Source organism: Limulus polyphemus, unplaced genomic scaffold, assembly GCF_000517525.1.
Source record: "Limulus polyphemus unplaced genomic scaffold, Limulus_polyphemus-2.1.2 Scaffold6284, whole genome shotgun sequence".
Classification (NCBI taxonomy): domain Eukaryota; kingdom Metazoa; phylum Arthropoda; class Merostomata; order Xiphosura; family Limulidae; genus Limulus; species Limulus polyphemus.
Genome location: NW_013671894.1, coordinates 3035 through 15873, shown reverse-complemented (window position 1 = coordinate 15873; position 12839 = coordinate 3035). Strand labels below are relative to the sequence as shown.

General features: G+C 34.5%; 1 protein-coding gene across 1 annotated transcript in view; it reads right to left on the bottom strand.

Annotated features, from left to right (window-relative positions):
* Positions 1-12376, bottom strand: part of LOC106473573 (mannosyl-oligosaccharide 1,2-alpha-mannosidase IA-like) — a 40847-nt gene extending 28471 nt beyond the window's left edge. Inside the window, 2 exon segments of the mRNA XM_013934259.2 lie at positions 11658-12086; positions 12089-12376. Of these exon segments, the coding sequence (XP_013789713.2) occupies positions 11658-12086; positions 12089-12259 (600 nt within the window). The 5' untranslated portion in view covers positions 12260-12376.
* Positions 12377-12839: the final 463 nt, after the last annotated feature.

Here is a 12839-nt window from a genome sequence, read left to right as displayed (position 1 = left end):
GATAGATATAACTAAGTTAGATCTAATAATACTAATTTAGATAAGATCATAAGAATCTGTATAAAAAACACTTACCCGCTGGCAAATGATTCATCAGAGATCTAGTAGACCTAGTCTGCCTAGCCTGCTAGTAAAGTTGCATTGTAAACACGCGTACTTGTAAGTTGTAACGTTATTATTAGGCCTATACATACGATTGTTAACAACCGGCTCGTAAGGTCATTAAATTCTAAGAACAGGTTCGCACGAACTGGTGCGAATCGGCTGAATCCCACCACTGCCTACATTCATAGTTCAACTGCATCTTGCATATAAATCGTGTGACAACCCTCCACCAATAGGTGTGCGACACGCCCTCCAAATGTGTGACTATTTGACTCTACCGAACTATCACTTGGAGTTTTGAGAGAAAATAGAAGCACTGGTTTTCAGTGGGGAGGAAGCATGGGAAGTGTGAAAGGAGGTAAGTACCTATTGGAAGTACATCTTCAGTATAGGAAAATTATAACTTTCAATACAGTACATTACCTCTTCTCACATAAATAGCTAGAATCCCACATTGAACATGTGGAGGGGCCCAGTGCAAGGGAATGAAAGAAGCATCCATGAAAAGCTTCCGAAGGACACCCTAAAAGAGTAAAAGATCATATGTGGGAGACCGCACCACTTCTGTACCAGGTATACTCTTCAACCTGTGTGGAAAGTGGTGATGCAGACATGGGCAGAAAATGGGAGGAGCACATACAAAAGGGAGAGAACAATGGTTGGATAACAATCCAAACCACACAATATCTAAATCTCAATCCAATAGAATACACGAATATGGGTGTGAGTAAAAAAGGATGTGCCCCTAGGTACAGAGTGGCTGGAGAGAAAATTGAGGGAGAGAATGCAATGGAGAGTCCAGAGGAATGTCAACACCAGAGACAGTGCAATGGGTGACTACGAAAACCCTATTTTGAAAAGCAGACCATACCTTATTTATGACAGGGATGAGCAGCTATCTCCCTCTTTACTCATGAAGTCCATGGGTGAGTATGGTCTGGAATGGGCATATTAATGAAACAAATCAATATCGCAAGGAAAAACCTACAAGTGATCTTGTGGAACACCTCATATCAACAGTGAACGTTGTGTGGCCATGGAAATTATACATATGAAGTTAACATGGCCTGACAGTGCATATTTGACTATTTAAGTATACCTTGTCAAGCACCACTTGCCACGGAGCAGGATCCATACAAAATATGGAAATGCCCCTGAAAAATAGGAGGTATACAAAATATAACTTACCCAATCACAGTCTCACTGAAGTCTGAAGAATGGCCACAGATGGCAGATGATAACCCGACAATGAAAAAACAGCGATAGTGAAAGATGAACATATGAGGTGTGATCCATATGCCCGATTGAAGCATTTCCTCCAAAGGATGATGGAGATGAGATGCCAGAGAAAAGGTAAGGTGCCTAATCTGATGAGAAGACACCTAAAACAAATTAAAGGAAGAAGGAGACAAGGAAGTATAAGCCAATCGATTTAAAGGTTGAACTCAATTGGTAAGAGTGGAAGGAGAAAGGCCATGGAATGAAGAGGCAGGAATGGGAGCCACGGAAGGAAGCCATGCGAGCAATGTAACAATGAAGAGTACATACAAGACATGGTAGTCTATCCCAATCAGATCGAGGATATAGGTGGGAAATTGTGGGATAAAGCAGCCCAATAACCTGCAATCGAGAAGACCAAAAACCTCTGATCAAATAACCAACTGAGGAAATCTGCAAGAAGAGGAACAGTGGGTCGAGCAGGTGAAAACCCCAATCCAAAGACCAACGGCAGAAAATGTTTCACTTAGATTGATAAACATCCATAAAGGAAGGTCTAATGGAATGAACAAAAAGAAAGCGACTTGCCATGACAATCTGGATCTCCTTACCAAGGACTGGATAAAAAACAGGCGTGAAGTCGGAGGATATGAAGGGCTGGATGAAATGTTAGCAACTGAGGATGACATAGAAGGGATGGAGTAAGAGGAAGATGGAATGGTGGGGCAGATTGAGTTGGAGCAGCATGGAAACCACAGTTGTGCTGACCAGTAAGGAGCAATCAGAAGGACCAGACATGGAGTGGCATAGATGACTGAAATCACCCTGGGAAGAATACAGATAGGAGAATACACATAAAGGTATTTGTTGGTCCAATCCTGACTGAATGCATAGACAGCCAGTGCATGTGGATGAGGAACCAGAGAACAAAACAGAGATAGTTTGGTATTGAGGGTTGTGGAAAATGCATCCAAGTAAGGAGTACTCCACCGAAGGCATAGCCACTGCAAAATGAGAGGATTGGGAGACCACTTCGTCGGATAAAATTTGTCAGGATTGAATGCATCCATCAAATGAAGTCAAAGAGGAGAAGGTCAGGCCCAACTGAGATGAGTGTTGAAAAAAAATACCAAAGTGGACAAGATGTTGGGTAGATATAAGAAATGACTTCTCATCTTGATGAACCAACCCACACGAGCTGCCTCCAGGAGCAGCAGATGAGTGTGATCATCAGACTCTTATTCAGAACAAGCTAACAGAAGCCAGTCATCCATGTAATGATGTAAGTGCAACCCCAAACATGCATATGTCAGGCAAAAGCTATGACCACTCAACAAAAGACAAATGGGGCCAAAGCAAGCCCAAAGGACAGGGCATGAAATTGATAAACTACCCAGTGATGAAAAACCAAAGGTAGTGCCTTGATAGATGAGATATTGGAATATGCAGATAAACATTCCCGATGTCTACCTTGGTCATCCATAAACCTGGAGAAAAAACCCACCTGAGGATGAGAAAAGATTCCATGGTAAATCGGAACAGAACCAAAAAGTGATTGAGGCAGGACAAACCAATTTTCTTGGGTACCACAAACAGCCTGGAATAAAAACCTGGAGAAGGATGAGTTACAGGTTCGATGGCTTTATGGGAGAGAAGATGTTCTACTGCCTCTGACAGACATTGACTGGTGGTAAGATCCTGATGCAACGGAAAGGATATGGAGGCTGGAGATAACGGAGGAGGGGAAAGGAAGTGGATGACAAGTCTCTCGGATAATACCTGATTAACCCACTGATCTGTGGTGAAACCTCACCATGGGGTAACAAAATTGGTTAATCGAGCCCCCACTGGACAGGAACCTACTGGGTAGTCAGTAGTACTGTTGGTGACATGTCCATAGGCATTGAATAATGCAATGAGAGGAGAAACCCCTGAAGGTAGGAACTGGTAGGGGCTGGAATGAGCAGGATAGGAAACAATAATAGGTGGAGTGCCTCGGGAAAGGAGGTGGATAGTAGACAAGTACCATAGAAGAGTTGATAGGGTAAGATAAAGGTGGGAAAACTGGGCATGGGATAAACATACAGGATCATAAGGGTCCACCTTCCCACACGAGCAAAAGCGATTCTAACTGTTGAGAATCAAGAAATGGAAATTTAGCCTGCTGTTATGCTAAAGCAAACTTATCTAAAGCCCAGGGTGGGCAAGGCATGCTAGCACCCTTAACCAGCTGAGAGACAAAATGCTCTGCATGAAACCTAATATCTGGGGAAGGGGGGGACACAAAATACTGAGAGGAAGAGGTATCATGTAGCAAAGAAGACAAGGGATTATAAGAAATTGGGAAAATGGATAATACAGAACATACCTAAGACATCGTATCTAAAAAAAAAAAAAAAGACATATTAGGCCTAGCTGATTCCACAGGAGGAGCATAAGAAGACACAGCAGAATCAAGTGGAGGTAAAAAGCTCTCAAATTCCTCATCAGCCCGAACAAGTTTGGCATGTTTAGGAGGAAAATGGGCAACATCAGAAGAAGCAGATTGACTCATATAATGATCAATCTCACAGTGGAGGAGAACTGAGAATTCCATAACTGAGTTACTTCCTCTTACAGCCTGTGTAAACATGCTGGAAGACAGTATTAACTCTGAAGTGGTAACTTGGACATCAGGATTCATTGTTAACAATGAATAATCAAAGACAAAAGAATAAAGAAATAAAACTGGGGAAAATTAAGTTATCTGTAAATTCGCAAACTGTTTCAAAATTGAAAAGAACATTTCCACTTCAGAATGAATGGGAAAAAAAACACACACTAAGATTAAAGAAAAAGAGTACAATAAAAAATACCTTGATATGAGCAATGCCAAATGAGAAGTGATAGTTCAGTAGAATCGAATAGAGAGAGTCACATGTGTTAGGATGATGTGTTGCACTCCTATTGGTGGAGGGTTGTCGCATGATGATTTACATGTGAGATGCAGTTGAACAATGTTGACTGTAGGGTTATGTGAGAGCTTGTGGCTTGTGAAAATGTTTGCACATAGAAGGCAGTGCTGAAAGAGAATGGCTATTTATATGAGCGGAGGTAATGTTCCATATCAGAATTAGCACATACAGTCCTTGTATAGCTTTGTGCAAATATCCAAAACAAAAAAAAATTATCCAGTTTTCTTGAGAATTCCTTGAATTTTTGTGATGTTAATTATACTTCTGTATTAAGCACCTACATTACAAAAGAACAGTAATGAAAGAAGAAATTAATTCTAGTCTTAAGATGAAGTTTTAAAATGAAAGTGTCTGTTTAAAGCTTAGTTATATTGTTCTGAAAGGTGAACTTGAATAAATCACTGTCACCCATACTTTTCAGAACATCAGCATCCTAAATAAAATAAATGTTAGATTTAAAAATACACGACATACATGCAATTCCCCAAGTAATATTTTGGTATGATTATGTGAACACAATCTTATGTATGTGTGGGAGAGAGACAGACAGACAGATATAAATGCAATTTGGTTTTCAGTATCCATACAACATATTGACACAAATATCAATGCAAATTGTTACCCCTTTGGTTATTCCATTTAAAATTAACCCATTGAGTGCTGCAGGTGCAGTTCAGTTGCCGTTTTCTGACTCACAGATAAAACTGAGTTGACATCAATCACAATAAAATGGTAATTATAGTCATTCGCAGAGAGTTATAGCTATATATGTGCGACTGATGGATATTTCCGTCATTCGCAGCTGAACAATAGAACTACCATGACAGATATTTCCATCATCCACAGTTAATGGGTTAATATTGTATTTTCATAGGTTTGCATTTTACAAAAGACTTTTCAGAATTTATAAATAATAAAGGTGAAATTTAGTTCCTTTTGTGTATGCGTTTGTGTGTGTGTATATATACATATATATATATGAACTTGTTTTTAATCTTTTCTTCACTGTTGATAAAGATTAAGTATTTTAAAAAATTAACATTCACTTTTCACACATTGTAACAGGTTATAAATTTCTTTAAAAATATAAGATTTATCTTCAAGTATTTAACAATCAATACAACTGTTAAAACTAGAAATAGAGTTAATAAATGGGTAACTAAGAGAGTAACAATATAATCTCAAGAAGTGAAAATTTTGACTATTCAATTATAAATGAGAGAGAAAAAATGCTTTTAAGCTAATGGCATTAATCATCTTTTATAGTGAGCAATCTCATGCACATGCTAAGGAGCTTAAGTTGTTTAAAAAATAATAAATCTTATAACAAAATAGAACACTGCAGATTTTAAACATTCTAATAAATTCTAATTAGTTGTTAAAGATCACTCACTCAAGAGTTAGTTAGCTAAGTTAATAATCCATGTTATAACATACCCAACCAATACTTAATGTAATTTATGACATTGTTAATTGTTTTGTTAACCTCTAGGTTTCAGTGTTGTGTATGTTCAAAGAGGTGTCAACAAGCAGTCCAAGTTAGCAGCTGTGGCTTTGATAGGACATGTGATCAAGTAGCTCAGAACCCAGGATGCAAAATTTATAGGTTGCATCCACAACAAATAAAACTGACAGTCATAAAATATTCCATATACAAAATTGTTTGGCAGCCAAAATAATGCATCCAGTTATATCCAATTGAACCATACCTTTTGCTTTTAGGTTAGCAACTATTTTCATATTCTAAAACATTCCAAAACCAAACATATTTCTTTTGTTATTACTGCACTGTTCATGGTATGCACATTTTATTAACATGAAAATGGTAATTTTTTCACCCTAAAATGGGCCACACCTCATGTTAAATACTTTAAATGAATTGCTTCACAGCTGATGCATAGACATTATTTGTATACACATACCTTACATTGATAATGAGGGTTGGGGCAAAGTCCTTGCTGAATGGATGGATGTTAGGTGCTTTGTTAATGTGTCCATATTACTTTGCAAACAAACAAATCACTTGAACTAGTGAACCATGAACTATTGCAATATTCCAAGTTTTACATATTATTTTGTACCTGTATATATAACAGTGATGTAACTACCAAGTTCAAACTTCAAAGAATAATGTGAAGTACAAATATAAGAGGCTTAAGTGTTGTTTTTCTGTTCAAAAAAATTCATGTAAATGTGTAGTGCTAAGCATAGTACAAAGAATACACATACATTGTATTGACTAGCATTGGTATAGGTAACATCATACTAAACTATTATATAATATGAAAGAGATTTAAAAAGCTCAAATTACAGTTTAACAAGCCTCTTCAATAGCTCAAGTTGATCTCTCCAGAGTGGATAAACAACAACTTTATTCAAGTTACAGACTAAACAGATGATCTGAAGGAAACTTTGCCCACCTTTCGTAACAGCTAAAAAGAAATCACTGTACTTTGGTGACTGACTCAGATTACTTGTCACTTAATAAAGTTGAATTGTTTCAAAGCTTAAAGTTTGTTCTAATCATTTTCATGTTTGATATAAAAAAAGAAAGAATCTTTAGAAATAAGAACAATATTTTTATTGTGGAATGAGTTTTCAGTTATTAAAAATAAAAATACTCTCCTCAGTGTAGCTAGATTTAACCAAAATTCTACTAAATAAGGTAATTCACTTTTAACTTTGTTGTGATATACAAGGATTCCATCAATGTCACATTAGTTGCCTAAAATTGTATTACATTCATTTATGATGAAGAGCTCTAAGATATACTATTGACCCTCCTTATCATTACAAAGGAAAATCTACAATTAAGTTTGTTTGATAAATAAATTACAGTTACGAAATGATTCTGCTACTTCATTCTTGTCATTCACGCAGCCATAATTGAGAATTTTTATTTGCACTGAATTAATTTCCCAATGGCACACCAATAAGTGATTTACCATATGTTATTGTTGGGCAGCTTTCAGCATGCCTGAAATACTCAACAATTACTTTTTTTGGTGGACATTATAAGTAGCTCAGAGCTTTGGCTCTGAGTGAAACTGAGAGTGCAACACAATTAACCTTTTTACAGTTCACGATATAATTTAAATTAAACTTTTCCCATCACTGGGAACAGGTACTTTTGCTAGATTAACTTAAAACCTTTCCTGTCACTGGAGATGGGTATACTTTTGTTTGTAATTGATTTGTGTCTTTGTGACTTGACTAATAAATTGGCTTTTGCAAATTTTACACATGGAAACTACAAATGTTTGGAAAACTTATTGATAACTATAATAATCAGACTAAAATTACTGGTAGGGCTGAATGTGTGAAGTTCATTTTGAAAACTGATAAAATATACCAAACTATACAAATAATCAAGGAGATGTACACAGAAAAATGTTTCAATACTGAAAAATACACAACAATTATTAGTATTTTAGGTACATAATTTTGAAAAAAGAGACTAAGCTAGTAAACATTTCTGATAAAGTCCAGATTGTTTTTATCAGTTTGATTAATACAGTTGAGAAAATACAGACTTCCTCCTAAAACTTTGCCTTTTCATAAATAAATACAATAAATAAAAGTAAACTACCAATATATAAATTAAAAAACTAACAGAATATTAAAATTCACTAAAATGTAATAAAATGGAATATGTTAAGATTTCACAAAATAAATAAAAATAAGATAGGAAAGTTGATGTGCAGATGAGGGATTAAGGAGGTCTTGGCTCAAAGCATTAATGATGACTTGAAGGATTTTTACACTGTATGCTTACATTAAGGTACAACTGCAAAATGAATCAAGGATAACAGCCCTTCAAGGAATTTTTAGAGAGAAATTTATTATGGAAGAAATCTAAAGTACTCAACAATTTAGTGCCTTGTGTTTTTACAGATATGGTAGAAAGATCAATAACGTTGAAGAAGCTTTCCAAGATCCTGAGGAGCTTTATCAAAAATATAAAGAAGATTAGAAATGGGTCTTTGACAATTATTTGTTATAAGTTCTTTTTTCAAATGGATAACTCCTGATGACTGGAAAAGTGTCAGTGTGATACATTCTGGAAAAAAAAAAGAATCTGGGAAACTAGAAGCCTATTAGCTTAACTTCTGTTGTTAGCAAAGAGTTGGAATCTATTGTCACAAGCCACTCATAAAAGTATCAAATAGTTCGCATTTAACTCAGATTTCTCGGCATGGTTTTAGCTTTCTTGTCCTGCTAATTCTTTTTTAAGTTTTTTCACAGAACCTTGCATTTTTTTGAATGAGTGTATCCCTGTTAATGTTGCTTACCTCAACTATCAGAAAGCCTTTTATTAATAAATGGCATATTGATAAGATTGTTGTAAAGTATGTACACATATGTAAAAAGCAGACTATAAATTTGCTTAATTAGTAGTATAAAGTAAAGACTTATGACAAATGGTAATGATCTACCCAGAAGAATGTGATGTGAACAATGATGTTCTTCAGGGATCTATTTTATCATTTGTTGTTAATTATTTATGCCTTTTTCAGCAGTGGTATTTCTAAGTTTGCTGATAATACTAAATTGTGGATAAGGTGTCAAAAACGACCCTAATGGGCCAGACTGAAGATCAGTTTCAATACTGAGAAGTGTACATTTATGAAGTTAGAAACACTTATTTCTTGTGTGAAAGGACCACTGGTATTGTGAAACAGAAAAACTAGAATTTAGATGAAACAATAACTGAACTACTGTGTGCAGTCTTGGTCCCTGTACTCAGTGGCATCATTTGGAGTGACCATCACTTGTAGCATTTACAGCCCCTACACTTACGGCTTTATTCTGAACTCTATAAAAAATGTCAGTCTGTGAGGAATCGCATTAAGTACATGTCAGTTCTGATTTCTTCACCCTCTCTCCACTTATTTGTGTGATTTGAAACATGTATAAAATTATAAAGTAAATAAGTGCTGAAAATAAACTTTTAAGTTTAACGGAACATAGTCATCAAAATGTTCAGATGCTAGAAAAGATTTTGGGGTGCCAGTAAAAATTAAATCCCCACAGACCTGTAATGGGTCTATTTATTAAGTTATTGCTTTTACTCTTCCCATAAATAACCATTCATAACAAACATCCAAATTTATTACATCTAGTTTCATAAATGGAGACTTTCCAACACTGGAAAAATACAGTTGCATGGCTAAAACTTGGAGCTTAGTAGGTTAGTCTAGATGTATATAGACCAAGATTTGAATCTAAGCAGAAAAAAACATAAGTATCAAATTGATGCTACATATGGGCATGTTATAATGCTTTAAGTCTAAATATACTGCTTGGATTGTGTAAATGCATAAAACTACAGACAGACAGAAAGCCAGACTTCTGCTGTAGCAATGAAACTAAAAGTATCATATAACAGCATCTCAGGGTCAGCAAATGGCCGCTTGGCCCATCGTGGCTTAGATCTATAACTCATAAACTCAGTCAAACCACTCCACAAGTTTGCAACTTAAACCAAAAATTGTTTTATTTAAAATTTGTGCATCTATGCTTCCACAGCTCAAACCTAAATACCCCAAATATTAAATACAGTCCTAGACTATCAAATCTCTTAACAAACTTGACCACATAAATCCAGGTATCTCACTCTAATCATTCTGTGCTCCAAGAAAATAAGAATAGGTTGTTATCTTGAAAAAAAAAGAATAATCAAGGAGGATGTAATTGAAGCAAGCCTATTCAATATTAGTAAAGAAAATAAGAGTGATATTTTAGACTTATTTGTATTGAATTTTGAGGGTAGTATTAGTATGGCAAGAGGTAATAACTTTAGGAAATGGATAGGTCAGAGATCTCCTGTTGAGACAGTTTTATTTCTCCAATATGGTGATAAATCTGTGGAACAAACTGCCATTTAGAATGGTAGGGGCTGCAACTATACAAGTGTTTAAAAAAGTTGATGAATAATTGGAAACTCAGGGCTGGTTCAAATGGACCTTTATTTCATTATTTATTTATAAGCCTGAAACCTAAGTTTTTCCTCATAGCTAAATGAATTAAATCCAAAATTCATACATGATAATCTATATTTACATCCTAACCAACATGTTGGTATCCTCTTTGCAGTAGCAATAGTAGTAGTATTCAACACACACACACACAAGAAAATAATAATACGAGCAAAACATATTAACTAAATCTTAGTTTAGGAAAACAAGTTTTACAATCTAAGCTACTATTATGAACAGCTCTCTTTTATTAATGTTACATGCACAACAGCTCGCAGTATTAATATTGCAAGATATTTCCATCAGTTTAAAAAAAAGATTTTGTGTAACAATTGAATTAATATTAGTAGAAAAGGTGCAGACTTAATAAGTGTCAAGTGTTAAAAATGCACCTAAAAGTCATGTCAGCTATGTCAAAAATTAGAAGTGTGTGCTGATTGGCAAAAAAAAAAATATCTCGGTGATCATCTCGTATTACATAAAACTATGCTGTCATTTCCAGCCAATAGAAGTGGGAGAGAAAATAATTGATTCTCCTCCTAAACTCCTGTAAAGTGCTGGCTTCAAACTGCAACAGTAACTCAATCCATAAGTAAACTGCCTTGAATAGATCGTAACCTATCTTTTTTCAAATCTTAAGCTCATTTTTTATCCTTCTTTCCTTAAATGAAAATAAGTTAATGAGATTACTTTTAACCCTGGAACCATGCTAGTAGCCTTCTTCTGAGCCCTTTAAAATGAGTCAATATCCTTTCTTAGGTAATGAAACTAAACTACACAATATCCCAATATAGGCCTAACTATCAAGGTCTTAAAAAAAGTGTTTTTTTTAGATAAATAATTACTACTTTTGACTTATAACCAATATTATAGCTGGATGATGAGTAAAAAGTAATCATTAGGCTATTTAATCAATTACATTCAACTAATCAATTATTCTGAAATGAGACTTAGATAGTTGAAATAATCAAAAATAGTAATAATTGGAAATACTAATTTAGATTAGTTGGTTATTTTTGACATTAACTGAATTAATCATACAATGGTTAAGGCACCAAATTATGAATGATTTCAAGACATTTATTATAACTTATACAATGGTGGTGGAAAGCTTGATGTTGGAATATTCAGTTATAAATATTACTATATTATTTGTACTAAACTGTAGTACAAGCAAATGATTCCAGAAGTACTGCTCATTTGAAATGGAGGCCAGATGCTAAAAGCAGTTATTAAAGTTTGGAGTTGGCAAATATCACAGTGTCAAAAGAATAGCTTCAAAATCAAAGCCTGATTATTAGACTATTATTTCTGGTAATGATCTGACACTTGTAACTTTTGTGATTTTCATTAAAATATAAACTACCCTGTTCAACTAAAATTGTTTTAAAAACATACTTACTTCTCTAACTTTATTTCTTCTTTCCTCATTATAGTCATTTTTTCTATTATCTCCTTCTAACTTTTTTTCAAGTGGTAAAGATATTTTTTCATGTTTATGATGGTCTACAGATTTTATATTTTTATGCTCTTCTGTCTTCTTTTTGTAACTTGCTTTGACTTCTAGATCATGATCGGGCTTATTTCGTGCTTTTTCATTTTCAAGAGCCATGTAATTTTTAATTCTTTCCTCTTGAATATCTTCTTGTATTTTCAGATTCAATTTAACTTTGTCTACTATTTTGTGCGGATCTAATTCTACATTATGTACAATTCCATGTCTCACAAGGTTTGGATTAATAACCACACCATCATCCGACCTTGCTTCCCTGAAACTTTCAGTGAAGACGAAACGTTTATAGGCAGTTTGGATTGATTTACTATTAGTATTACCGAATTGGGGTAGAAAAAAAGAAATCCTAAAAAAATTAAACCAAAAGTACCCATAACCAATAATAAAATTATACATTTTTTACGAAACCTTAATGTCTTACGTCCTAACATTGGTACACCATTTACATATCGTTGATAATAATTTGTTGGTAAAATTCCACTAGAAGCCATTCTACACTAATCAAATCTATTCTTCAGCTGAAATCAACTACTTCATCGTATATATATACATACATCTTTGCATCTGAGATCTACTCAACGCAAACCAACAATGTTGTTATAGTATCAGTAGCATCTCTCGTGATGTCATTACTCCTGGTGGAGAGATATTTTTGTATTATAAGGAAAAGATTCATTAATATTAGTTATGATTTGATTAATTATAAACTTAATCATAACTAATATAAACGGGAAGTGGACTTCTTAAACTTGATAACATATCTATGATGATATTGATTCAAATAAATTTAAAAAACAAATAAAAACGTACAAATAACACTTATACAGTTTGAAACTATAAAAATATTCAGCCCTTGGTGGCTCAACGATAAAGTCTGAAGCTTAAAACGATAAAAATCGGGTTTCGATTCTCAATATTTACAGTAGCAAATAATCTTTTAACTTTTTTTTTTTGCTCCCAAATAACGCAAAGGTTAGCCTGAAACTTATAACTCTAAAATCCGTGTTTCGACTCGTGGTGTGTATAACACAACTAGCCCATTGTGTAGCTTTGTGCTTAATTACAAACAAA